The 27,699-nt window shown below is 53.5% G+C and overlaps 2 protein-coding genes across 4 annotated transcripts in view; one reads left to right on the forward strand and one right to left on the reverse strand.

The window, feature by feature from the left end:
• Nucleotides 1-1,744: 1,744 nt before the first annotated feature.
• ABCC2 (ATP binding cassette subfamily C member 2) lies at nt 1,745-19,832 on the forward strand. The gene is made up of 32 exons (XM_010213115.2): nt 1,745-1,858; nt 2,405-2,578; nt 3,040-3,165; nt 4,488-4,622; nt 5,008-5,130; nt 5,524-5,579; nt 5,995-6,226; nt 6,840-7,018; nt 7,595-7,772; nt 8,247-8,501; nt 8,934-8,999; nt 9,492-9,629; nt 9,967-10,113; nt 10,425-10,509; nt 10,826-10,892; nt 11,104-11,230; nt 11,440-11,616; nt 11,865-12,032; nt 12,365-12,551; nt 13,080-13,212; nt 13,632-13,737; nt 14,047-14,266; nt 14,716-14,870; nt 16,173-16,328; nt 16,414-16,613; nt 17,326-17,452; nt 17,799-17,900; nt 17,986-18,129; nt 18,268-18,426; nt 18,582-18,748; nt 19,118-19,312; nt 19,703-19,832. Exons 1-32 carry the CDS (start codon nt 1,817-1,819, stop codon nt 19,830-19,832), a joined length of 4,656 nt encoding a protein of 1,551 aa, XP_010211417.2. The 5' UTR covers nt 1,745-1,816.
• A 2,305-nt stretch (nt 19,833-22,137) lies between these two features.
• DNMBP (dynamin binding protein) overlaps nt 22,138-27,699 on the reverse strand; it is a 34,931-nt gene continuing 29,369 nt past the window's right edge. For all 3 annotated transcript variants that reach the window (XM_088528719.1, XM_088528717.1, XM_088528718.1), the window contains 9 exons: nt 27,231-27,430; nt 25,751-25,881; nt 25,416-25,520; nt 25,084-25,212; nt 24,269-24,601; nt 23,643-23,825; nt 23,367-23,565; nt 22,773-23,227; nt 22,138-22,427 (listed from right to left, as the gene is read on the reverse strand). In XM_088528719.1, coding sequence (XP_088384845.1) covers nt 22,242-22,427; nt 22,773-23,227; nt 23,367-23,565; nt 23,643-23,825; nt 24,269-24,601; nt 25,084-25,212; nt 25,416-25,520; nt 25,751-25,881; nt 27,231-27,430 — 1,921 coding nt within the window. In that variant the 3' untranslated portion in view covers nt 22,138-22,241. The remainder of the gene's footprint in view (nt 22,428-22,772; nt 23,228-23,366; nt 23,566-23,642; nt 23,826-24,268; nt 24,602-25,083; nt 25,213-25,415; nt 25,521-25,750; nt 25,882-27,230; nt 27,431-27,699) is intronic.

Raw genomic sequence — 27,699 nt, forward strand, 5'->3', positions numbered from 1 at the left:
AACAGAGATGAACAGTCCAGGCTCAGCTAACTTGTAATTTGCATCGTTGAAGTTTCCATCTTGGACCAGACCCTCATAAAGATAGGCAAGAAGCAATGCCTGCTTTTGAAAACTTAAATTTAGAGATGGAATATGACAGATGGGATAAGACAGGGGAGCAGAGGGAAGCGGTGTGCTATTGGCTAAAAGAGGTATCATCACACTGATTAGCTTGGTCCTGATAAATGTTTTATAGCTATTGAATGAAAAGAACCTTTGTGGAAGGAATTGAAATTGGGGCTTGGTGGGTGTTGAGATAGAGTATGTCCCAGGCATGGAGGCAGAGAGAAAGGAAGCTTGGACGTGCTTGTTTTAGACAGTAAAGTGCAGCCCAGACGCTAGGCTTGAAGGACTCTCCAATTGCAGAGGTCAGGTTGTGGTTTGGACTGACTGGACAGGCCATGGTAGGTAGTGTGAAGGAAGAGCGGGAATGCGGTCATAGCTCTCAGGGACTTCCTGACTTCCTGCCGGGAGTCTGGATGGAGAGGAATCTGAGGGAGAGGCCGCTTCATTCATTTGTTTCTTACCTAGTAGTTCAGATTGCTGATCTCATTGGCAGTGTCTTTGCGCTGACCTAGGACCCAGGACCTAGGACAGCTTTTTTTTTTTTTTACAAAAATATAAGTATATTTAATCAGTCAAGCTGATAATTATTAACCTATGAGCTTTCAGTATTATCATGTCTCTGGACTTTGCGCCTTCCTCCGCTATTGATAGCGAGGGGGTCATTCCTGAGCAATTAATCATTTAATTAGCCTTGACTTCTGAGCTACATAATAGCAATGCTAGCAACGAGACCGCAGAATTCTGCCACCGCCCCACAGTGTGGGGAGTGAGGGTGGTGGCAGGAGGAAGCAGACTGCCTACCCCTGAGAAAGCAAACTGTGCCAGCCTTGGGATAGCTGCAGCCCTACCACCTTCCCTCTGCCCTCCTAAGCTTCAGGGTGGCAATTCAGTCATCCTCCCTGGCAATGGTCCTCCGACTGTCCCAAATTGAGCATTTGCCTTAGAATGAGGCTTCAAAGTCTCTTCTTGTCTTTGCAGTCAGCCAGCAGCTCTGACATGCAGCTTCAAGTCAACACAGATACATGGGAAAGGGTGAAGCAACGGGGAGAGGTGGGAAGGTCTCCAAGCTCTGCGGTTAAGCAAAAGTTGGTGAAAGGAACTACTTTTGCCTCAGAAAGACCACCGCAGCATGAAGTCAGCTCAACTGCCTGATTTAGCAGGTCACTGGATCCAGAGCTCTGCTGGTGGCCCAGGCATCCCTGCGGGGATGAGTGGCACATGAGTTACTGTCCTCTTTGGTACCTGAAGGTCTAGGCTTTGCTTGGCTTTTTGACAGTATTTGGCAGGCTTGTTCTGTCAGGAATGTAGATCCACCAAAGTGCATTGCCTTTTGTGGATCAACACAAACTTGTCTCATATGGTATGCACTGGTGAAGGCTGTGAGTTCTTAGCCGTGGTTATGATGTCTTGCAACGACTCTGTGGCAGCAGCTTTCCTGCATCTTCCCTGGCATCTCTCTCTTGGAACCACTTGGGACCTTCCTCTCCTCCCTTCTCTAGGGCCTCTGTAGTTTTCCAGATTTGCTTGGTCACTGCTGTGGTCTGCGGTGTTGTACAATAGTACTAAGTTAACAATTAACTGCTTGTCATCAGGGACCTTAGGGCAATCTCAGCAGTGGGTGTGTGGGGACTTTTATCCCAAACATCCACCTAGGAATCTCACAACCAGGCAGAGCGAGGGAAAGGAGCTGGTCTCTCTTCTCTCTGGAGTCATGTCCACAGCCCTGGATAAGTTCTGCGGCTCCGTCTTTTGGGTGAGTGACTGCGTTACTCCTGATGAGCCATCCTTGGGGCAGGACACTTGGTGAAGAGGGAGGTCACTAAATTGCAAGGCTCAAAGAATAAGCTTGCTTAGCCAGTGGATCCAAGAGCCAGTATTAAGCATAGATCCTACTATTTATGCCAAGCTTTACCTGGTACTGAGTGCGGTTCGCTGACAGGGCAGCCTGGGTGGGATCCGTGTTACAATGATCCAAATGGTAGTTCACCAAGTGAGCCTTGTCCTGCCTTAGCCCGGATACAAAGGCAGGGTACCCTCTAAGGAGAGACCGGCTTTTTGAGCTTTGCTGCTGTCTTGGCCTGAGGGAAGGGTGGTTATGAGAGGATGGATCAAGAAGGGGACCATAGGTGGGGGCTGAAATGCTCAGCCAGGGACAGGAAGGTGGGTGTTGAGGAGGGGGATGCAATGGGGTTGGAAATAAAGAGAAAGAGAGCTTTAGGAGCACTGGTTCTTGTTCTGTGAGTCAGCTGAAGGTTGGGAAGTCGTGAATGACTTGGTTGTCTGTCCTTGTTTTCACCAGAATGACTCATTCTTCGCTCAAGCAGATGCCGACCTGCCGGTCTGCTTCCAGCAGACTGTGCTGGTCTGGATCCCCCTCGGCTTCTTGTGGATTTTTGGTCCCTGGCAGCTCCTGCCCATGTGCAAATCCAAAACCAAGAAATCATCTGTGACCAAACTCTACATCCTCAAACAGGTGGAGTGGTGCTGGGGGAGAGTGGAGAGCAGGCTAGGGCAGTCTAGGGTGGAGGAATGGTGAACAGAGAGAGCTGGAGATGGGTGCAAGATGGAGAGATGAGAGGTGCTGGAGAAGGGGAGCAATGAGATGGGACACCATCTGGTACCAAAGACTACAGGAAAGCTGGGAAGAGATGTGTTGGATGGGGTAGGGGATGTTCTTTGAGGGTGGGCTCAGGTGTGTGTTGGGGCCTCTCAGCTGGTGGTTTGTAATGGGCTGTTGTGCTCCAAGCTTGAAATGGTGGCAGTGCTCATATGGAAGTGCTGTGAGGGTGCCTAGAAAGCTTTTCCAGGCTGGGTAGGGTTGGAGAGGATGTAACAGTATGTGAGGCTCAAAGCTGCTCCCCACAACTGTGTTCTCTCCTGTTGCTTCCTTGATGGGCTGGGTCTCTCCTCATGGATGCTTCCTTATCCACACAGGTGCTGGCAGTATTGCTGTTGCTGACGGCAGTGGCCGACCTGGCAGTGGCATTTGCAGAGGAAGCGAGGCACGAACATCCGCTGCCTGTCCAGTACACAAACCCCAGCCTGTACATTGCCACCTGGGTAAGGGATCGTCTGGAAAAACGGCTTCTCACCGCGGAGACAGGGTGTGAGACTGTAGGGCCAAGCAGCACCTTGAGCGTTGCTGAGCTTCAGCAACCTTCGTGCTTGGAGGAAGGGCCCAGACACGGGCAGACAAGGCAGGATGGGGCAGTGGGCTATGCGCTGCTATAGGCAACGTGGTAGACAAGCTGCTGAATGTAGGAATACATCTAAAAGGACTTGGCTGCTTGGCTGCTTCTTTAGGAAGTGATGAGTTAGCCCCAGAAACTGGAATTATGGCTCAGCAGCCAAACTAGCAAGAAAGCTGCTCTGGGGAGAAATGTATGGCAGTCTTCGTAGGAGTGCCTGTGCGGTGCGAGCATCAGTTCATGGCAGGCTATGCTGCTCTGGCATCTCACACTGCTGCTTCGCGGACAGAGGAGATTGGAGGGGTGTTTTGGCTAACCATGCGAGAGATGCTGCCAGGGAAACACACAGTGTTTGGGCTTAAGTCTAGGCCTTGGAGAAAGGGCAAGGATAGATTTATAGGTCTGGGCTCTCTACAGACTGCTACTGAGACCCCAGAGAGCTGCAAACTGCCTAGGATGTGTAAAGTATGTAGAGAGCGAACTGGTTTTCATGGGCTCCTGTGGGCAAAGCACCTGATTGCTTGTTTTGGTGACCTATGTTACTCACGTATCTCAAGAAGCCAAGGACATAGTTGAGCCTATTTGCTAGATTTGCACGTACCAGATATCTCGATTAAGATACAGGATATTGTAAAACAGCCCTAACAGTATCATAAAATTCTGGAGCTTCACTGATGAAAGATGATGAAAGAAAGACCTCAGATTGCTATTTTTGTTACTTTGGCGTTTCAGTTGGTTTCACATGTAGTTCATAAGAGATTTTAAGCTATGGGGACTGCCATGGGAGGCTGCTACGCCTGGCCTGGGAGAATATTGAAAAGACATGGTGATGCCTTTTGTCTGCCCCACTGGGCAGGGTAACAGTCCCAGGTGAGCACAACTAACAAGAAATACTGTGTTGCTGTAATGCTGAGGTGCCTTCAGGCTTTGCCTTTCATATAAGGAGCCTGGTCGTATGCCTTCCTGAAATAAACCTTTGCCCTGTGTAATTGACTCCAAAGCTAGTTGTAGATTTGGCAGTGAATTCAGGAACAAGTTGCTCAGTGTCCAAGCCAGTGAATCTGATAGGATCACATGTACTTATGTCCCAGGGTATGTGACCCTGGCAAATGTTTAGAGCTCAGGCCAGTCCTGCTATCCTGCCTGGATGTCCTCTCAGTGCTGTCTGTTTTGGCTGTATTTTTCTCTCACTAGATCCTAGTCCTGTTGATCCATGATGCACGACGCTTCAGCATGCGCAGAGACTCAGGAGTACTTTTTGGCTTCTGGATCCTGTCCCTGCTCTGTGGGATATTCCCATTCCAGTCACTCATCCGGAAAGCAGTGCAGGTTGGGCTTGGCAGGAATCTGGGCACCTTCCCATAGTTTTGTTCTGTTCCCAAGGAAAATTCCTTCTGACTTCATCTCTTAAGAAGCCCCTGGTGAAGGCCTGAGGTCTTAGTCACCTCAGGGACTTTGGAAAACCAGGAGAAAGCTGGAGAGAAATTGTTCTTTGAATTTTTCCTCTTCCTTCGGGGGGCATAAATTCTTTGTGGCCAATTTCTCCCCTTATGGACTTCTGTGTTACTTCAGGGGAGGCAGAGAGAGATGGCTGAAGAGGAGCTGAACCAGAATGAGTGTGGGGGGTTGCAATGTCTCGGGGATGTTCCAGCATTAGGGCCAGGTGGCCTTAAAACAGGCCCCATTAATAATGCTAGGCTACCCACTCCTGCAGGCCCCGATCTCCGACGTGCCACGATTTGTCCTTTTCTACATCTCCTATGGGCTTCAGCTGCTACTTTTCCTTGTGTCGGGCTTCTCAGACGTCGCCCCAGAAGCGAAGGAAATCTCCAAAAAGGTGCGAGGTCCATGCAGGATTGGGTAAGGGGCTCAGAGTACCTCATCCCAGCTGCCATTGCCTGGGACATGGTGGAAGCACACCAGGTTGGCTTAGCCCAGGTGGGCTCCCAGCAGAAACTCCTCTTCAGCTGTGAATGAGGACAGCTCTGGGGGCCTCAACAGGGTGCACAGCAAAAGCCCGAGCCTGCAGCTTGGAGCATTGTGCTTGTGTGTCCAAACGGAGTCTTTCTCACCCTGGGATGGGGCTCCCTGGGGCTGGACATGACACAGTTTGAAGCCTCCGAGGTTTCTTCATGGCTGAGGGTGCCGAGTCAACTCTTGTCATCACAGCCAGCTACTCCAGGGCACCTGCAATCCCTTGGCACCCACTTCCTTTTGCTTTGTGTCCTAGAACCCAGAGGTCACGACGTCCTTCCTGAGCTCCATCACCTTTGAGTGGTACACCAGGTGAGCAGGGCTGGTGCAATGCAGGGGTGCGATGGGGCTGGCGCCGTGTCGTGCAGGCGAGCCCTCCGTGCAGGTTGCTTTGGGGTAGCCATGAGATCCGTGAGTGTTTGGTGCAGTCTGTGCAGCACAAACGTAGATCCTTCCTCCCTTGCTGCACACTGGCACTAGGCACACTGGGCCAAGCTTACAGCGAGCAGTGACCTGTCACTCCTGCTTTGCGTGGCAGAGAAGTGGTGGAGCTGCTTGGGAGCAGGAGGTAAAGCTGCCGTGCCATGATGTGCAAATACAAATCGGGGTGTGTTCCCCCTGCTCCATTAGGGCCAGGCTGGGTGTGAAGGCGCGGAGTTTGCAATAAGGGCTGCCCCTCAGGTACTGTGTGAGGACCTTGCTGATGACAGATTTCTGTGCCCCACAGCATGGTTTTTAAGGGCTATCGCAAGCCCTTGGAGATGGAAGATATCTGGGAGTTGGAAGATAAAAACAAGACAAAGACTATTTCTGCCATATTGGAGAGGAATATGAAGACCTCGCTAAAAAAGGCCCAAGCAGAAATGGAGAAAAGGAAACGCAAGAAGAGGCTCCGGGAAGGTGACTCAGACCTTGGGAACAAGATCAACAAGGCCCAGAGCCAAGATGTGCTGGTGCTGGTAAATCCCTTCCTACTTCTGGCCTCGTGTCAGACTAAAGTCACTAGAACCAGCCATACAGAATAGGGTCACCTCATCCCCCTGAAGCCCCATTGCTGAGTTATCCCCACTTTGGTTCTGCAGGGCTATGGACAAAGATGGGGGAACCATGACATGGTCTCCTCTTTCTTGAGCAGATCCCTTTGTTTTGGGAGACCAAGAAAGTCTCAACCCTTCTGCCCTACAGAAGGCCAAGGACTACCCTCAAATCTGTAGTGCAAGTAGCTCCCTTATCTCTGTTCCTTCCCCAAATATCTTCCAGCAGTGAGGTCAGAGTGACAGTCGTCTTTCATCAGGCCCCAGCCTCAGACCTTTCTGAAGTTCCTGACCTTGGGCCATGTGGGTTCAGGCTGGTCTTTAGATTGTATCAATTGTCCTTAGCACATCTCAATCAAGGAAGTGGATGTTGGTGTGTAGGATGTTTGGTGTGTGACCAGTGAGAGCGAACATGAGTGGAGGCCCCATTCAGGATGCCTGACTTGGGGGCTATGGGAATAGCCCTGGAAGCATCCTCTCAGATGGAAGAAGCCTGTGCAATCTCACCTGGTTTACTTACATGTGGGTTTCCTTCTAGGAGGAGAAGCAGACAAAGAGAAAGAAGAAGGCCAAAGGGGATTCTGGCTCTGAAAAGGATTTCCCTAAAGGCTGGTTACTGAAAACCCTGTTTAAAACCTTCTGGAAAAATCTCCTGCTGTCAATGGCTTTCAAGCTGGTGCATGACATACTAGTGTTTGTCAGCCCCCAGCTGCTGAAGTGAGTCCTTCCTCTCCTGCCCTATCTATGCACTATCCAGGCCTACCACCCAGCCCCACCAGTGTGTGTGCAACCCCCAACAAAACCACCTCCATGTATGTGCATGTCCCAGTGCAACATCCTGGGGACTTCTCCTTTCCCCCGCCACAAAGCTATCAGATCTTCTTGGATTACAGTTTAATGAAGAGCTGGACAGGTCTGAGCTCATTCCCAGCCGCTAAGGACACAAATCTGTTCCCTGCTCCCAACATCCATCTTCATGCTGTTGTGTTCCCTACCTAGAGATGGCTCTGGCTCTTGCTTGGCCCATCCATGTGCCAATTCAGTTCTGTCCAACAGGACCTGCCTGGTGTATTTTTCAGAGTTGCAAAGGTGCCTGTGTATGATCTTGATGAAATGCAATCTCACCCTACAATGGGGTGTAGGGGCAACCCTACATACCAACATGAGCACAGAGTCAGCTGTTTGAGTAGGGGCTCTGTAGCTATTTTTGTGAGGAGCCTCTCTCTGTTGGTCTGGAGCATCCTGTTTGGGTCTGTCTTAAGGTGAGTGTCTCATGGGTCCCTCTGCCTCCAGGCTGCTGATCAGCTTTGTGTCGGATCCGGATGCATATGCCTGGCAAGGCTACCTGTACACCATCCTGCTCTTCCTGGTAGCCGTGGTTCAGTCTATCTGCCTGCAGCAGCACTTCCACTTGTGCTTCCAGCTTGGCACATTTGTGCGTGCCAGTCTCATGGCTGCCATCTACAAGAAGGTTGGTAGAGGACCCTTTCTTTGCTCCCTCCCACCTGGGCTAGGGATACCAGCACCCTTTGCCTGCCCCATCAACCTGGGGCAACAGGAGTGAAGCCATTTAGTGCCTAGAAAGCCAAGAGGAGAGCTCAATCTGGGATGCCTGCCAAGTGCTAGGGACACCATGGGTGCTAGTTTTGCCCAAGGTCTGGTGGTTGCAGCTGTGTATTTGTCTGTGGGCTTTCAGGGGCCAGGAAGGTTTCTTCTCACACCAGTGCAAAATTTAGGATATCTATTCTTGGGATTCCTTCACAGACACACAGTTCTTTGCTCCCAGGGATGCACGTGTGCAGTCAGTGATGAGATCTCACATAGTTCATAGAGAGGAATCCAGGAACAGTTTCATCCTGACCTGCTAATTCCCTGCTCCATGCCGTGCTGTCGGCACCCAGGCTGTTCCAGACAGGCTTGCAGTGACTGTGCCCTCTCTCTCCAGGCACTCACCATATCCAGCTCCGCTCGCAAAGAGTCCACAGTGGGAGAGACTGTGAATTTGATGTCTGCTGATGCCCAGAGGTTCATGGACATGGCCAACTTCCTTCACCAGCTCTGGTCGAGCCCCCTACAAATTGTCCTCTCCATTGTCTTCCTGTGGGCAGAGTTGGGCCCTTCTGTTCTTGCTGGCATTGGAGTCATGCTGCTTCTTATCCCTATAAACGGGTTTCTGGCTACCAAGGCCAGAAATATCCAGGTCAGTGGGGGGTTCAAGATCCTTCCTGTTTCCCCAGCTACTGAAGCCTATTGCTGTTCCCTCAACCTCTTTTCCACAGTCCCTTCCCTGTTATACTGTTCCACCTGGGAGGGTCCTAGCCTGAGCTGAGTGGTGACGATGAGTGGGTGAGGTAAGCAGGACACACGCGAGACCTATTCTACCAGCTGAACTTCAATGGGGCTGAGTAGAGCCTTGAGGCCTGAAAGCAAGATATTACCAACAACAATATACAGCTCTAGTTTTTACCTGACAACAGAGCTGCAGGGAGCCAAAGACCAGATTTGTGAAACGGCTCTTTTGAATTTTGGAGTCCACTTCGTTCTCTCTTGCAACCTGAATGTATTTCCAAGGGTGAGCTGAGCTGTTGTCAGATTTAAGCACAGCCATGACCCCTGGTTTTTCTGTTTGCAGGTGAAGAACATGAAGCACAAGGATGAACGCATGAAAATAATGAATGAAATTCTCAATGGAATCAAGGTGAGCAGTGGGGGGCCTTCCCCTGAGGCATCCCTTTTCCTGTACATTGTGCTTGGAGGCAATGCTCTTTCCCAACCTGCAGCAACTTAATTGTAGTCTAGCTTGGGAATGCTGTCCCTAGGGTAGCCAAATCTCAATTCCTGCAGTTCCCTTGGCTTCCTCATCTTGTAAAAAGTTGACTGGGGAGGATAGTTGGACCAAGCTTTGGGAGCTATAGAGAGGGTTTCCTGGGAATTTACTGGAGAGCCATAATGGGGAGTGTGATGGCAGGAGATCTCAGTGACCTGGTAAGCTGAGGATGAGGGTAAGCTGTGGGGAAGTGTCCTGAGCTGTGGGCCAGGATGGGGCAGGATGCAAGATGTACATGCAGTGGGCAAACAGGTTTCTGAGCAAGCCAGGAGTAAGTGCTGAAGGTGCTAGGTTCTAGCAAGCCAAGTGTGGAGATGGGAGTTCCTGTGCAGCCAGCATCTGCTCATCCTGGTTATTCCACAGATCCTGAAGCTTTTTGCTTGGGAGCCCTCGTTTGAGAATCGAATCAAAGAGATCCGGGGACGTGAGCTCAAGTACTTGCGGAATTTTTCTTATCTGCAGTCAATATCCATCTTTGTCTTCACCTGCGCCCCCTTCCTGGTGAGTGCCAACAGCCTGGGGGGATCTGTCCTGCACCTTCATCGGAGCGCGGAGCTGGAATAGGGTTGTATCCAAGGGGCTGGGAAAGATTGGAGACCTCAGCTGGAGTGCCTCAATGGGGAGAGGAGGCACAGGATGACAGATGCCCAGCATGCAGAGATGGTTCCTGGATGCTGACAGGACAGCAATAGGAAAGAAATGTCTCCACCGGAGTGGACAGACAGGGCCTAGAGAGAAGCACCCCAAAGGAGCGCACTGCACAGGCCTTAGGGGACTGCAGGGGCTGGGCTGCACACAGCCAGCGCGATGACACTTTCTCTGATGCTATTTGTCCCAGGTCTCCCTGGCCAGCTTTGCTGTCTACGTACTAGTGGATGAGAACAACATCCTGGATGCACAGAAGGCCTTTACTTCCATCTCCCTCTTCAACGTGCTACGCTACCCCATGGCGATGCTGCCCATGGTCATCTCTTCCTTGGTGCAGGTCAGCCCCGCAATAGGGCAGGGGGTGGAGGGGAGGGTCTTATGAAACCTCTGCCCAAACCAGCACATGGTGCTTAGGGCTCGGATATATGATGGGCCTAGAACACCCAGCCTTGATACATAAAGCTCTGTTGGCCAATGGGTGTGAGAGATCTCAAGAATGTAGCATGGGCTTGGGGCTCAGATTTTGGGGCTGGTGCTTGGGTGGGTGCTCTATGCATAAGGCTGCAGTGAGGTGCTCTGCTCATGGGGCTCCTGCCAGACCGCACAGCTGTGCTCCATGCCCACATGTCCCTTTCTCTGCTAATGCAGACCAATGTGTCGACTGGGCGACTGGAGCGGTACCTGGGTGGAGAAGACCTGGATACCTCAGCTATTCACCACAATAAGATTGCAGGTAGGTGAATGTCCAGGTTGGTCCCTGTGGGTCACAGACTAGCCACAGCCTGTCCCACTGTGCAGGCCCTCTCTGCAACGGGCGGCGCAAGCTGAGCTGGGGACAGTGTGGCAATAGGGGATGACACGGTGCAAAGGGGGAGCTGTGTGGGCAGGGACTGGGCAGACCAGGTAAGGGGCTGTGTGGGAGGGTTTGGGGGCTGTGTAGGTGGGCTGGGGCTGGGGGTGTAGGGACTGGGGACTAGGCAGGTTGGAGTGGAGCGTGCTGGCTGCAGCGGGGTCCTTCCAAGCCCTGAGGTATGGTTCTCTTTTGACAGGCAGTGCTGTGCGTTTCTCGGATGCCACGTTTGCCTGGGAGCAGGACAGCAATGCTGTGATAAGAGAGTGAGTGTTCTGCACCATTTGGGGGCCACATGGGTGTGGAGAGGGAATCTTGGCCCCTCATTGTGTTGTTCGTGGAGGACAGTGCATGGCTCTTCACAGTGCTGGCAGGGAATCCTCCAGAGATGCTCTGCTGCTTTGTGCTGGTCCCATGCAGGCAGTGCAGGAGTCCATGACTGCTAGCACTGCTTACTTGGCCCTCATGTCTTTGCAGTGTCACCCTGGACATCACACCTGGCAGCCTGGTGGCCGTAGTCGGGGCTGTGGGATCAGGCAAATCTTCACTGGTGTCAGCCATGCTGGGAGAAATGGAGAATATCAAGGGGCACATCAATATCCAGGTGAGAGTTGCTGGCCGCACAAGGGGCTGGTTGGGAGCTCAGCAGGTTGATGGCAGGGCAGGACTGCTTGGGACAGCCAGCCCTGTCCGTCTCTGTAGCCTCTTGGCTCAGGACCAGACATATCCCAGAGAGGGGAACTAGGGCTGTGCAAGGTGGTAGCCTTCAGGCTGGTGATCCAGCAATACAGCTCTTCTCAAATCTCTCTGTAGGGCTCCCTGGCCTACGTCCCCCAGCAGGCCTGGATCCAGAATGCCACGCTGAAAGACAACATCCTTTTCGGGTCAGAACTGGATGAAGCCAGGTATCAACAGGTCATCAAGGCCTGCGCCCTCCTTCCTGACCTGGAACTGCTCCCTGCAGGCGACCAGACAGAGATTGGGGAAAAGGTATCGGCTCTGGGCGCTTCAGGATGTGGCAATAAGCACAGGAAGGGAGCACAGGAAGGGAGAAATGGATGTGCAAATCCTGGGAGAAGTGGGAAGGTGTCACTCATGGGCTAACAGGGAGATAAGCAAGATGTGATTGGTGAGGGCTGACAAGGTCCCTGTTAACAAGACTTTTCTGGGTATGGAGCAGAGGAAGGAGCTGTTGCCCAGTGTCAGGCAAGGACTCACAGAGATCTCCTCTCTTTCAGGGCATTAACCTGAGCGGGGGTCAGAAGCAGCGAGTCAGTCTGGCCCGGGCCGTGTACAGCAACGCAGACGTGTACGTGCTGGATGACCCCCTTTCTGCTGTGGATGCGCATGTTGGCAAGTACCTTTTCGAACATGTGCTGGGGCCAAAAGGGCTGCTGCGGAAGAAGGTGAGTACTTCTATCCTCCTCCCTGGGAAATATCTGTGCAAGAATCACCTGTTGTTGTGTTGGTTAGGTAGGAGAGGCTGGGACTTCTTGCAGGGCACAAAGTGGGATCCTACAGACCTTCAGGTGGGGCTGCAGCAGGAAGTAGAAGAGACCACATAGGTCTCCAGAGGGATGGAAATAAATGAAAGGTATCCTCTGGGTCACCAAAGCTGGGCAGTGATAAGCTAAGGGATCCCCAAGCAGAGGAAGGGGAGCCTGCAGGCCCAGGGTGGGGTGGGAGAGGGATGCTCTGATGATCACTGCTCTGCAACCACAGTGTCACTCTGTTGCAGACACGGATCTTGGTGACACACGGTATCAGTTTCCTGCCGCAGGTTGATAGCATTGTGGTACTGGTGGCAGGAGCGGTGTCTGAGCATGGCTCCTACAGCACCCTGCTTGCGAACAGGGGGGCATTCGCCCAGTTCCTGAACTCCTATGGTGCCCAGGAGAAGGATACTCCAGAGGAGGAGGATGCAGGTACTGGCATTGCACTGAATAGCTACCAAAGGACTTGTCCGATTTTTTGAGTCTCTTTTAAATTCATTTATGTTTATGGCTCCCATAATCTTCCCTAGCAGAAGGTTTTGCACCTTAATGATGCAGGAGCCTGGTCATTCCAAGTGTCCCTGCAGAACCCATCTTCCATCTGCTCAGAGGTACTTAACCTCTGCATGCTCCTGAACTGGAGTGACATGACCTACCAAGTCTGGCGCTTGCTAAACCAGCACAAATCTCTGCGACACTGGGATGAATCAGCAGCAGTGTCTGCCTCCGTGCAGGCCTTTGGCCCTGCACCCCTTTCCATTCTCCCTCTAGCACAGCACCCCAGTATATCTCATCCTGCTACACTGAGATCACTGCAGTGTTTCTGGTGGGAGGGCACAGCCTGAGCCTGGGGTACAGGCCTAGAGAAGAGGGACACAAGTGCAGCAGAGGTGTGTGATATGTGGGATCTACTCTCTTCTCAGTGCCTGACTCTACCCTCCCTCTCCTCTGTGCCTATAGCTGTTGCTTTAGTTGAGGATAAAGAGCAGGGCGAAGAAGACACTGAGCCCTGCTTGGAAGATGGACCCGAAGATGTGGTGACCATGACATTGAGGCGAGAAGCCAGCATCAAGCGGAGAGAGTTCAGCCGCAGGTGGGGCCCTGGCCTGGGTTTGCAAGGCTCTCCCCAGCCTCCTGCATTGCTTTCTGGGCCACGAGGGTCCCAGGGAGTTTCCCTGAGGGGGTTCCTGAAGAGAACGGGCTGGGAGCTCCCATATTTACCATGAGGCAGGTGGTTCCTTGCCTTCAGCCACACTAGAGTATCAGAACCTCACCCTGCAATCTTGCCTGAAACTCCTAGCGTGGGTCTGGTTCTGCAGGCTGGGCTGGGGACTGTGATTGCGTATCTGGAAATGGCTACAATTTCCACAGCTCATTCAAAGCTGCCCGAGTCAGGGCATTCCCTGGAGGGCTCTGTCACTGGTGTGCTTGTGTGGCATGGGGACAAACTTCCAGGAGAAGGGGAGCCATCCAGCATCTTTGAACTAATGGCAACCATCCCCTTCCTTGTAGCCTCAGCAAAAGGAGCACCAGGTCCTTCCAGGAGGCCAAGAAGGAGCCCCCCCAGAAGCTGAAGGGCCAGCAACTGATTGAAAAAGAGGCTGTGGAAACTGGCAAGGTGAGAAGGATGGAAGAGACTCAGTGCTACAAGACCCTGATTTTGGTCCCCAAAAGCCAGCACCTGCTGTCTAGTTCCCATTGTGGCCAACAGGCACAAAAGGAGAGAGTCTTGTCCAGATGTGTGGAGCTGGTGGGTAGGTGGCCATGGCTGAGTGGACATGTTGCCTGGCACCATGAAGGGTAGTGGAGGGAGGATATGTGTGGAGGGGAGCACCGTGGGCAGTGAGAATGGAGTTCTGAGGCTGCGTGTGGGGTGTCATCAGCTGTGGCTTGCTGGATGGTGGTGACGGGCTGAACTGTTCCACAGGTGAAGTTCTCCATGTACGTGCGATACCTGCGTGCTGTTGGCTGGTGTTTCTCCTTCTGGATTGCCATGAGCTACCTTACAGAATACGTTGCTTATGTGGGCACCAACCTGTGGCTCAGCGCCTGGACTGATGATGCGCAGCTTTACTTGAACCAGACCTACCCTCCAGGGCAGCGAGACATGCGGATTGGCGTCTTCGGGGCACTAGGGATAGCACAAGGTGAGTGTGGGAACATAGGGGATGCTACTCACCTCAGCTACATGGTCCAGCAGGGAAAGGGCTTGCAAGGCCTACAGCCAGCAGTGCCGCAAGGAACACGGTGTCCAGCACTGCGCTTGCTCACTGGAGCCTTCCCTCCCACTTCTGGCTGAATTGGGGAGGGATATCAGCATGACCGAAGTGTAAACAGCCCCAAGAAGATTGTATTGCCCCCTTAGATTGAAGGTCACTGTCCTTATCCAACATGGAGATAATGCCAGGGTCCAAGCCTTTCCAGAAGGGTTAACATTCTTCCCATGAAGTGAGATGTGGGACTTCCCAATGATGACACAGTGGTCCCCTGTGGAGCTTCAAACTTGGAAATGCTTGATGTGTCCTGTGAGGCAAAGGGTGCCTTGGGGCAATGTCTCATGTAAGCTGTCGCTGACTGCTCGGTGCTTTCATTGCAGCTCTCTTCCTATTCTTGGCAACCTTGCTGTCTGCCCATGGTGCTGTGCAGGCCTCCCGGGTTATGCACCAGAAGCTGCTCAGCAACATCCTGCACGTGCCCATGAGCTTCTTTGACACAACCCCAACTGGCCGTATCGTGAACAGGTTTGCCAAGGTAGGAGAGCCACCAAGACGAGCAGGAGCCTGTGACTCATGTTCCTTGGTGGGAGCCAGGCCAAATTCCTCTCAACACTGTCAGGTGGTTCAAGGACAGTGGCTTGAGAGGTTCAATATGGATGTAGGGAGCACGTCTTCACCACTAAGGTGATGCAGTCCTGGGATGAGTCAACAGAGAGCCTGTGAAATCTCTGTCTTTGGAAGTCAAGGATGTCTGGAGAGAGCAATGACTGATCAGATCTAGTGCTGGGGATAATGCTGCTATGAGCAAGATCAGAGGGCCCTTCCAGCCAGCACACCTGTGATTCCATCGTGTTTGTACAAAGATACTTGTCTCCTTAGTACATACTTATTAATCATGTCATCTTTTTGTTCAAGTTCTAGAAAGGGGAGGAAATACAGTTAAAAAACTTGGAACATTACATATTTAAGGAAACTTCAACATTATTTCTTCTTGTATTGCTTGGTCACACTTCTCTTTTTTGAGGGAAAAATCAGTTACCTGCAGCCAGCTGCTGCTGCTGCATCTAGATCCCTTGTCCATTCTGCATCTTTCAAGGGAGGAGATGACAGTATCACAAAAAGGACAGCAGAAAAGGAAGGATGGACTGTGTAACTTTTGCTTTTCTAGCCCTGATTTGCACTTTCAGTCTGGATACATGAACACTATACACCCACTTGTGACATGTCTAATATATCATGCTCTTGGGCTCTTTAGGGCATGTCAAGTTGTCCTGCTGGTTATAGATTCACAATGAATTATACAGTCTTTGCAATGTAAATGAGACTCAGGGGGGAAAAAGAGAGGAGGGAAAAGAGGCAGGTAATTTCAAATATGTTGCAACTCCACCTCTTCCTTTTGTGACATTTCTTGATTTTGTGAATAACAATCTCTCTTGAGGTGAAGACCATAGGCCTGCTAGGTGTACTCTGAGATGAGGGAGGATGTAATTACCAGCTAAAAGAAGGGTGATGACAGGCTGGAGACCTGGGTACTTTTGCATGATCAACCCATCCTTCTTTCTGCCCTACCTTCCTATCCTGAATCCTGAGACTAGGCAAAGATGCGCTTCTGAAGCAGGCACATACCTGAAAGGAATGTTAGTTAGAGCTTCTCTATTAGTTCATCTGTTTCCAAGTTAGACGTCTGTGGCCCTAAACACCAATTCAGTGTCATTCTGTAGTTTTGCAAGTGTTTGACCTTATGTTACCATATTAGTGTGTAGGAACTTTGTATGCATGGGGCCTCTGGGCTTTTGCCTCTGTCTAGTGTCACTGACTGCTTCTTTGTGTGCTTCAGGACATCTTCACCGTAGACGAGACCATCCCCATGTCCTTCCGCAGCTGGCTGTCCTGTTTCATGGCCATCATCAGCACACTGATCATGATCACTTTGGCCACCCCATACTTCGCCCTTATTATCATTCCCTTAGGCATCTTCTACTATTTTGTGCTGGTGAGTAACTGCAGGAGGCTTCTGACTGTTATCTTTGTCCCTGAAGAGCTCTGTGTTGGTAACAAAACTCTCTTCCTTGTTTCAGCGCTTCTATGTCTCCACGTCACGCCAGCTACGCCGTCTGGACTCTGTTTCTAGGTCTCCTATCTATTCCCACTTTGGTGAGACAGTATCAGGCCTGTCTGTTATCCGGGCCTATGGACACCAGGAGCGGTTCCTGCAGCACAATGAGAACACTGTGGACATCAACCAGAAAAGTGTTTATTCCTGGATAGTCTCCAATAGGTGAGTTTGTTCCTTATGCCTTGGCAAAGCGTGTGTTAGTGAAGTGTCCACTTGGCAAAGTGCTGTGTTACTGAGTAGATGCTTTGTGTTCATGAGGGTTGTACCATGCTGAGTTCCTCTGATACACGGTGTTACCAGCATAGGAGGTTACATGTGAGACACAGGGACTAACTAGAAGGCCGATCAAGCACAGAATGGAAGCACTGGATATACAGAATGTTTAGGGTGACGTATAGAACTGATAACAGAAAAAGACGTGGAGAGAGAATAGGAGAAGGCCTAGGCACAGCAGCAGCCTGGAAGTGGTTCACCTGGCGAGTAGCAAGGGGGTGGGTTAATGGGAACCACAAGAGTGTGGGGGTTGTTTGGGTGAGGTGCTGCAAGATGACTTGAGGGGACTCAATCAGGCAAGATGGGGATGGATGCCTCTGCTGGAACAGGAAGAACTGAGGTTAAGGGAGAAGCACAGAACCATTTTAACAAAATGTTGACAGACAAAATGAAACTGCTTGGAGAACAGGTTACAAATCTGCTGCACAGGTGCTGGTGCCAGTGCCGAGTACTGGGCTAGGTAGTCAGGGTTGCTGGTGCGATGCTTGTCTCGCTAGCGACTGCTCCTGATGCTCAGAAAGGGTGATGCAGGCACCTGCGTTGGGCGCAGGCAAACGCTTCTCCTGCTGCCTTTCACCACAGCCGTGCTTTCCCGGTGCAGGTGGCTGGCCATCCGTCTGGAATTCGTTGGGAGCCTCGTGGTTTTATTTTCTGCGCTTCTAGCCGTGATCTCCAAGGGCTCTTTGGAGGGTGGCATTGTGGGTCTGTCCATCTCCTCCGCCCTCAATGTAAGTCAGCCAAAGCTTTCCTTGCGGGGGGGATGGCTGGGAGCAGCACCCAGATGGCTCTGGGCTGCTTGCATCCTGCTGCACCCTGCTCTGAAACAGAGCGTGGGCACCAGCCGGGATGGTGCCTTGTGGGGAAGGGATCACCTGGGAAGCTGGTATGGAGCAGGGGAGGAGAACTCTGCCTCTGGGCCTCGGATGCTGCCCAAAAGCTTTCCAAGGGGTGAGGAAAGGGGGAGCCCTTTTATGTCAAGGATGCTCCTGGCCAGGTGGGGTCCTTGAGCTGAGGGAGGAGAGCTCTTTCTCCAGGGTGTCACTGAGCTCTACATCCTCTGCACTCTGCCCACAGGTGACCCAGACACTGAACTGGCTGGTGCGGATGTCGTCAGAGCTGGAAACGAACATTGTGGCCGTGGAGCGGATCCACGAATACACGATAGTGAAAAATGAGGTGACGAGATCATAGTTGAAGCACAGCTGCTGCCCAGCTCGGTGCTAGCCAGCACTGCAGCCCCCTAATGCTCTTGTGCCCCCAGGCTCCATGGGTGACAGAGAAGCGCCCACCCCGTGGCTGGCCCAGCAAAGGTGAGATCCAGTTCATCGACTATAAAGTTCGTTACCGACCTGAGCTGGAGCTGGTTCTTCAGGGGATCACCTGCGATATCAAGAGCACAGAGAAGGTGAGCTGCCCTTGCAACACCCCTTCCCTGGCAGCACTGTCTTAAAGGTGTTCCTGTTTTCTTAGCTTCTGGCTGCAGGAGAGCCCTTGCCCTGTTTTCTTCAGCTCTTGCAGCTGGTCTAAATAGCTTCTTCCACAGGTCGGAGTTGTGGGCCGGACCGGGGCAGGGAAATCCTCCCTCACCAACTGCCTCTTCCGAGTGCTGGAAGCTGCTGGCGGGACAATCGTCATCGATGGCTTGGATATTTCCACGATCGGCCTCCACGACCTGCGGCAGAATCTCACAATCATCCCCCAGGTGAGCTAGGGAAGATGTCCCTCTGCTTTACGGGCTCCCCAGGCTGTTTATTGCGGCCAAACATGGGAGCACGTGGCAGCTGTGGGGCAGAGCGGGGCTCCCCTGCTGAGCGGCCGTGATCTTCATGGAGGAACACACTGTGCTCTCTCTGGCAGGACCCCGTGCTCTTCTCTGGGACCCTGCGGATGAACCTGGATCCCTTTGACCAGTACTCAGATGAGGAGGTCTGGAAGGCCCTGGAGCTGGCCCACCTGAAGCCGTATGCGCAAGAGCTGCCTGAGAGGCTGCTGCATCGTGTGAGTGAAGGAGGAGAAAACCTGAGGTGAGCAGAGCAGCGGGGCATGCCCAGCTCACATCCCTTCCGCTGGCCCCAGGAAAAAGGCTAAACTGGCCAGGGTGGGGAGAGGTGCCTCAGAGCAGCTTAATCAGAGACAAGCATAGAAGCTTTTGGGCTGAATGTGGATGAAAAAAAATTGTCTGGGAGTCAGGACTGGTCGTCATGGCAGGGGGAGCCAACCTTCCACTGGGGACCCAGGAGCAGGACCCAGGGAGGTGGTGTTTGGGGTGGCAAATCATGAATTGAGGTTGGGGGGGCAGACGCAGAGCCAGGGTAGCGTGTGGGAGCTGGGCCTGCAGGCACCCTGCTCTGGTGTCAGCACCTCCTTCACTCACGTTCCCCACCTCGCTGCAGTGTGGGGCAGAGGCAGCTCGTGTGCCTGGCCCGGGCCCTTCTCCGCAAAGCCAAGATCCTCATCCTGGATGAAGCAACAGCAGCTGTGGATCTAGAAACGGATCATCTAATCCAGATGACGATCCGGAGGGAGTTTGCTGACTGCACTGTCCTCACCATCGCCCACCGTCTCCACACCATCATGGACAGCAGCAGGTAGTGTGGTGCAAGCGGTAAATGGGCCTCTGCACTCCTGGGATGGGGCAAGAGGTGGCTGACACCAGAGGCAAGGACAGACCAGAGGGCAGGGCTGGGTGCGGTGCCAAGGAAAACAACATGCCGAGCTGCCGGGGGAGAATAGAAGAGGGGAAGGGTGGCCATGCGTTGCCTATGCCTTTGTGGGGAAAAACATTCTTGGGAACCTGCCTCTTAATCAGCAAAAAGCCACAGAGTATTTATTGACAGTCTTGGCTGGGAGCTGATGAGCCTGGGCCCTCCTTTCTCTCTGGGGTGAGATGCATGTAGCGTAGTTGTAGGAGCGAGAGCAGTGGCAGGGCTGGTGCTGCCGATCCCGGGAGCTCACGCATCCTCAATCCCTTCTGCCAGGGTGATGGTGCTGCAGGCGGGAAGGATCATGGAATACGACAGCCCCGAAGAGCTGCTGCAGAAACAGGGCATCTTCTCTGCAATGGCGAAGGATGCCGGCATTCTGAGCACACAAACCACCGTCCTGTAGCCGGTGGGGAGCAGCGCGCGGTCACTCGGCTCCCTCCCGCTGGGACCCGCTGAGGAGGAGCCCGGGCTCCCTGCAGCATTTGTCTCTGCAGCGGGGAAGCACAGGGCAGGGCACAGCTTCCCTGGCTGGCAGGGACAGACCCTGCGGGCCTGGGTGAGCAGTGAGCCTTGCTCCTACGCTGCCTGCTGTGCACAAGGGCCTGCAGACGCCAGTTAATTTATTTCGACACCAAGGGGAAAGTTGTGCTTTAGATGGCGAGACTATAGCCTCTTTGGGATCTTAGTTTTTGCACCATGTTCGAGGAACCTCACTAAGAGATACTGTAGTGCTAAAGAATGAAATTCACAGGGTAATCTAGGAGTGAATGTTAACATTTATTTGCTTTTTGTAAATGTTTCTAGTCTTCAAACTAAAAGCCTGACTTTAGGCATGCTAAATAAGCCTCAGTTTAACTTCACAACCTGAGCAGCACTTGGGGGAATGCAGTACACCGAGCTTGTGCAGATGCACAGGGCACGAGCAGCTCGGAGCCTCTGCTGCCTGTGTGGCCCTGGGTGCCCCACAACCACAGCCACGTTCCCTCCCTGCACAGTCCCACGGAAAACAGAAGAACCCTTGGGTCACTGGGGACACGAGGGGAGCTCCAAATCCCCACACTGTAGGCACAGATGGCAGCTTTCTTACATGCAACAAAGAACCCACCCCACTCACACTATTGTGCCAGCAAAAATACTCATGGGGCTGCAAGGTGGGGGCTAAGCTGTTTGCTGGCAGTGGAGGTGAAGGAGCCAGGGGTTGGGCCTCCCTCTTCTCTTTATGGCTGCATCTGCCTTTCATTGTACTGCAGATAACCAAGGCAGTCCCTGGGGCCCAATTCTCACCCCTGTAACCACAACTTGGGCAGAGTCTGGGCCGTGATGCCAGACCGCAAACCTGGCTGGCAGACGAGCTGGGGAGAGATGCACACACGCTACACCAGTGTGGATGTGTGTACACACACACACACGCTACACCACCATGGCTGTGTGTGCATGTGCACGCGCGCACACACACACACACACACACACACACACACACACACACACACACACACACACACACACACACACTGGTTTCTGCTGACACACTCCTGGTCCATCCTTCTCTGCCCTGGGTCTCCAAGCAGACAGGACGCCTGTGCTCACACACACCACTCCCCACACAGGCATTTACAGCACAGCAAAACCCTTCACTTCAGATGGTGACAGGAGGGACATGCGCCTCTTACGGCCCCAGCCACAGCCTTTAACAGAGCCTGGGGGCTCTGGGATGTGCAGCACATCCACGATTAGTTTGGTGAGGGTGCGAGAGCAGAAGTGTGCAGGACCCATAGAAAGGCTCGCGCCCTCCCCAGGCCCTGCAGGCTCTGCCAGGGCCCCCTTCCTCTTTTCCTGAGGCTTGCACAGGCACATCCTATACACAAGGGCAAAACTTTATTTACAGAGCAGCAGTACAGAGGATACAAACACTTTTGCCCTCACAAGGAGGGAGCATGCCACCCCCCCACGGCATCACAGCAGAGGGCATGGGGCAGCGCATCTCTCCCAGAATGTAGGCACCAGGGCCGGAGCCCTGCTGCAAGCGTGGGCACGACTAAGTCCCGCTCCAAGCTTGAGAGGTACCAGGCTGCAGGACAGGGCTTGCTCTTTGTCTTCTGCCCTGTCCCGGAGTTTCCCTGGAAACGATGCAGCGCTAAGGAAGATGGTGTTGGGGCCTTCGGCTCACCAGGGAGACAGGAATGCGACGGCTGCTGCTAGCAGCAGAGCTGGGAGAGGCCCCAGGCCCAGGGAGCCCAAGGAGGCAAACATGACATGGTGGGGAGGGCTCTGCTCTGGGCTGCTGGGTCCTGGAGCTGAACTACTCACTGCACTCCTCTGAGAAACTGCTCCGGGCCGAGCAGACATGTCCCACCCTGATGTCCTACACAGACAGGCTCAACCCGGCTCCTGCTGCTGAGACGGCCACAGGGGCTCTGTTCACAGAGCCCAGATTTTTTTTTAACACTTATTTGGCTTTCACTCTGGAAACTCAGAAACAGGCTTCCACGCCTTAAATCCCGATCAGCTCTTCAGCCTCAGTGAAGCTATTTCCTCTTGGACCGTAGCCCCCACGCTATGTTCACCTGCTACCAGCTGGACCCAGCAAGCAGCCCAGGGTGAAGGCTACTTGCCCCTGCCCTTGCCAGCCCTTCTTCCCACTCCCTGTGGCAGCCAGTGCAGCAGGGCTGGGGAGCACCGTGCAGCAGCAAGGGAGGCAGCCTCGGCCCCTCGGCGCGAGCAGGGCAGGCTGAGGCACCCTGCAGGGCTGGCCAGTCTCCCTGCACCCCTGCTGCGCCAGCAGGAACAAGGCACAGGGTGCAGGCTCCTGCCCTTACGTGTACTCTGTCTTTCTGATGTAGCTGGAGGGCACGTAGCCCTGTTTCCCGTGTGCCTCGGCCAGCCACCACTCTCGATTGCCTGTGATGTCCTCAAACTGCAGGATCCTGAGTCTCTGGTTAGCTGACACACTCAGTTCATTGGCGTTTCGGCCTCTGAAAGTGTAGAGCGCGTAGTAGACCTGTTGGGCAGAGGGACACCATGAGTCAGACGGCCAGTGCAGCTCAAGGCACTCGGCAGGGCCTCCCTGCCACACCACAGGACACATGGGCAGTACTGCCCCAGCAGGGACAGCCTCAACCTCTCCATCATGTCCTCTATCAGTGCCAGCCCAAACTGTCCACTAACAGCCTAATTTTTTGTATCTGCATATCCATTCCTAGGAGAAACAGTGCCACCCTCTGCCTTCGGACACTTCATTGCCTCCTACCAATAGCTCTCAGGGAGGAAGATGGTTCAGCCCCCACTCAAGTGTGGGGTTCAGCCTTCGGCCACCCCATAGCTCCCTGTTCAGTTGAAGGCTCACCTGGTTGCCCTCTGACTCGCTGCTCTCCAGCCCAGAGTCTCTGTCCTCCACAGAGAGCGCAGGCCTGAGATGCGCTTTGGTGGGGTGTCCGTTGCGAGGGCTGGGGCTGCCGCCTGGCTCAGGGCGGCTGTGGCGGCGCTGAGATGACACTGTACCGGCTTCCAGCGGCGCCATCCTGTCACTGGAGCCAAGCTGGGGCTGGCAAGGCGAGTCCATCTCCGAGGGGGACTGTGGGGACTGGTACGGGTCTGCGGGGGAGGCAGAGTCCTGCTGGGATTTCTGAGTGAAGGTCACGGCTGCCCCGCTGGGGCTGAAGGTCAGCGTGGTGGTGCTGTGGGGAGAGGAGCTGCTGTGCTCGGACTCGTTGGAAGAGTGGCTGCCCACGGAGACGTCCGACTGGCTGCGCCGTGGGTTGTAGGGCTTCAGAAAGGAGCTGTACACAAAGCCTTTGGTCACTGTGGAGAGGGAGAGGGAGCTGAGATCAAGGAGCAGAAGAGACCTCAAGAAGAGAGGCACAGTAGGGCCAGAGCTTCCAGCTCCCGGCCGAGGCAGTGAGGGTCCTGCCCGCGGGGCTGGCAGGCCAGGGCCACCTACCCCCATTGTCTATGAGCCAGCGATTCTGGCTGCCCATTGGGTCTTTCTTCTTGATGACACCCACGATGTCTCCCTCCAGCAGCGAGACATCCAGGTCTTGGGCAGCATTGAAATTGCGGTCTGCCTGGAAGAGACTGTCCGGGGGATACCGGGCCAGGAGGGCAGCTCGGATGTCATCTGACTGCAGGAGGTAGCTGGGCTGAAGGGGAACAAGGCACTTGTGAGGGGCTGTCCCATCTCACCTGCAAGCCCTGACATGGGGCAGAAGGGACTCACCAAGCCGATGAGAGGCTGCCGTCGAGCAGACTGACGCTCCACACTCTTCCTCTCAAAGGGCTTCTTGGGAGCTGCCTGGGACTCTGGGAAGAAGGTGAAGACCTGGAGCTGCTGTAGGACTCGAGCATGCTCTTCCTGGAAGATGGCAATGAGGTTCCCCTCCCTGCCGGCCACCTTCAGCAACTGGAAACAGAGCAGGGTTGGTGTCATGGTTAGGTGACTGCCATCAGCAAAAGTAGCTGAGGCTACGGCAGAGGCCATGCCTGCTCCCAGGCCAAGCAGGGCTCTGCATGCTGCCTGTGACTTGTGCCAGGGCTGGATTTGCAGCACTGTAAGGCCCAGCTCTGAGGGATTCCCAAGCTCACGCCCTGAGAATCTCCCATTGGCAAATGCCACCTGCCACTGCTGCAGGAGCAGCCAGCTAATGAATCATCTCCCACATCTCTAAACACATCAGCATCTCAACCAGGCAATCCCTGCCCGCGAGGACCCACAAGAGCCTCCCTGAGGCACTCAGGGGCAGCTTCTCCTGCAATGGGATGGATCCCAGGGAGGCTCAGGGACAAGCCCTACACAGAGAGCAGTGCTGCAGCAAGCACCCTGCTAGCTGTGCTCCAGGAACCCACCGACAGCAAGGGCCTCAGCTCCTCCAGGGCCAGGCGCACAAAGTCGCAGTGAGCCTCGGCATAGCCCCGCACGCAGCTGGCAAAGAGCTCCTTGGCGAAGCGCTGGAATTTGGGCAGCTCGTCCAGCAGCTGCGCGTTGAGGGCCTCGTAGTTGTTGCGGGCTGACTGCAGCTCTTCCAGCGTTCGTTTGTCCTTCAGCTTCTCTGCTCGCTCCGTGCAGTTGTGGAAGTCAAGGAGCTTGTCGAAGCGCTTCTGCACGAGCTTGTGTGGCCCCATGAACATGCTCAGCAGCTGGTTCAGGGGTGAGGTCACCAGCCGCTCTGTCCGCTCTTTCTGGTGGACAAAGATGCAGGGAGCAGGTGAAATGAGCTGCTCCAGACACCCCCTCTCCCCTGCCCTGCCGTGAACACCCACAGCTCTGGCACACAAGACTCCCAGGACAGTATAGGGTCCTTTTTCCAGATACTACTCAACAGAACTCCAGGTCTCTTCCCACATCTATCACTCCATAATCCAATGTCAATATGCCACCCTCTGGGAGGGATGTAAACCTCTTGCTGTGTCCCTTCAGGTAGGGCTGAAAAAATGTGTACCTAACAGGCAGGCTCGATGCACCACACAAGCCCACAGGCATCAAAGCTCTCAGGAGGAGAAGAGTCGAACGGAGATAGGGAGGTGCTCACACCTCTCCCAGGCTGTGTCACCCTCCCTGCAGCATCCCACGGTCAGCAGGGCTCTTCTGCCTGCCTGCACCAAGGCCTGCAGAGAGGGCCCTCAGGGGAGCCTCGGGCACACAAGGGTACAGGCTCACTCACAAAGCTGGAGAAGAGCTGGTCACTGATGAGACGATTCACTTTCTGGAACTGGTCCAAGTCCCCGCCGCCTTTCTCTGTGCACAGGTCCCACATGCTCACTGCTGCCAGCGCCTTCATGCAGGCTGACTCCTGCACCGGGGTCACACGGTCAGCACAGCCACACTGGGGCCAGGAGACCAGGCCTGCCGGCACGGGCCCACATTCCAGGGCAAAGGGAGGACCTCCCCAGAGCAGCCCGGAGCAGAACCCAGGCAGGGCCCTGGGCAGGAGCACTACCTGCTGGAGCAGAGCACACAACGAGCCCCGCGAACATCACACCCAGACAGACTCACCCGGACATGCTGCAGGTAGAGGGAAAGATCCCGGATGAAGGACTTGATCAGCCGCTCCTGCATCCGGAAATTTTTCTCTGTCTCCTCAAAGGCCTCATCCTTCAGCTGTGAAAGGAAACGGCTCAAGGGAGGTGATGCAGAGTGCTGGCACCTCCCAGAGCACACGATGCGGGGCCTCCTGCCCACCAGCTGGACAGCAGAGTTGGGTGGCTCAGAGCCCTGGCTCACTCTGCCCGGCCCTGGATCTGAGATGCTCAGCAGGGAAGGGGTGAGGGAGAAGGTATTGCCATCTCCTCAAGCATCACGGAGTGTAAGTGCCCCTTGATGTGTATTACCTGGGGGGCAAAGCCTGTGAGATGCTTGAGATGGCTGCTCACACGGTTGGATTTCTTGATGATGGAATGGAAGTTGAGCTTGGATATCTTCTCCATGAGGCTGTCCTCATCCCCTTTCCGGTACTTTAGCACTAAAGAGATTGATGTAGAAATCAGAACCTTCAGCAGCCCAATGCCTGTATCTTAGGGTGCTTATGGTATCTCTCCTTCTCATCCTTCCTAGGCCCCCATAGCCCCAGGTGCCCCATGTTTCACACCATCTCTGCAACCCAGCACTGTGCTTGCCACCTGCTTGGCTCTGGATCTGCCCTGCAGTTTGCAGATTCACCCACTCAAACTCCTTGAGCAGAAATATGTGTAGCATTAGCATGAGATAACATAGGAGGTGGCATACAATAACCATTGAACGTACACAGAGTATTTATATAATTTGTTTAGCAAATATGAGTAACCATGACAGCCTATATCATCTCTGTTTTATTGGGGCGTGTGGAAAGTGACACAAGAGATAGAGTCAGGGGCTGCGAAGGGAAAAGAGGATGGTGGCCAGCAGGCCAAGGGAAATCATTCTTTCCCTCCTTTCAGTATTCAGGAGGTTACTCCTGCATCACTTGTCTTTGATCACCAGGTCAAGAGGGCTGTGGAAGAACCGGAGCTACAAGGAGAGCTCATGTCCTGTAGTGAGCTGGGCTGGCTCAGTCTGACAGAGGAGACATGGAGGAATCTGCTCACAGGCCACAGCTCCTGGGAAGGCTGGCTACAAAGATGATGGAGATGATGGAGCCCTCCCAGCAGGGCCAGGCAATACAAGGGCCAGTGGCTGCAGATGGCAGCGTGGAGGTTGAGGGTGGACATAGAGAACTCCCTCTTCACTGGAAGGGTGCTACAGCCCTTGGAGAGGCCAACAGACTGTGAAATCTCCACCTTTGGGGGTCAGTGATACTTGTTTGGAGAAAGCAATGGGTGATCGGATCAAATGCTGGGAATAATGCTGCTAGGAGCGGGAGGTCAGACTGGGGACCTCAGAGGACCCTTCTAGCCAATGTGTCTGTGATTCTGTCCTGTCTACAGATACTTCTTCAAGCCTAGACGCTAAACCTCAGTAAGACAGAGACTGCCCTAAAAGATTAATAACCTATTTATGCTCTTCAGAACAGCAATTTTAACTGTAAATATCTATTATTTTCTCTTAACAATTTTGTTTTCATTGGTAGGCACATGATCAGCAATTGCATACATTTCTTATTGTTATAGAACAAGAAAGTCGTGTCATATCTGTACTGCACTATTCTTTGTGTACTGTCTCTCATACTTAAATTTTTAAATGTGCTTTTAATATTCTGCTGTGAAGACACAGTCTATTGAGGGCAGATCCTCTGTACCACTGTGGTTGCCAACTAATGCTCTGAAGCTGACAGACTCCAATTTCAATACACCCACTCCTGTCCCTTGCTCCCCAGCTCTATACCCAGCTACGCACCCAGGTCCTTCCGGCGCTTGTATTCGTTGATGTTCACGTTGATTTCTTTGACTGCAAGGACAGCAGCTGTGAGTGGTGCCTTGTCAGGGTGAGACTCAGGGGTGGCACTCAGCAGCTCCATCAGCAACAGCGGGTACCGCATCACCCTTTGCACTGGCTTGATGAGGAATGAGCCCAGGTTAATGTAGTTTGTGCAGCCCCTGAGAAGTTGGGACAAAGAAGACGCAGCAGGTTTCGATCCAGCTCTACAAAACCATTCCTGCCCCCTTAAACCAACACCAACCATACCCAGAGCACCATGAGGTCTAAATTCCTAAGTCACTGCACCCTCACCTCCAAACCTGTTGCAATCCTGAACCTACCAAGATCTCAAGCTAGTTCCAGGCTTTCCAGTCCTCTGAAATACTAAGTGACCCTTCCTAGCTAGGCTGCCACTGGTCTCATCACAAAACCCCACCAGGGTGCAGCC

This window comes from Tinamus guttatus, unplaced genomic scaffold (assembly GCF_059628265.1).
Source record: "Tinamus guttatus ecotype Peru unplaced genomic scaffold, ASM5962826v1 Tinamus_guttatus_pri_ptg000314l, whole genome shotgun sequence".
Classification (NCBI taxonomy): domain Eukaryota; kingdom Metazoa; phylum Chordata; class Aves; order Tinamiformes; family Tinamidae; genus Tinamus; species Tinamus guttatus.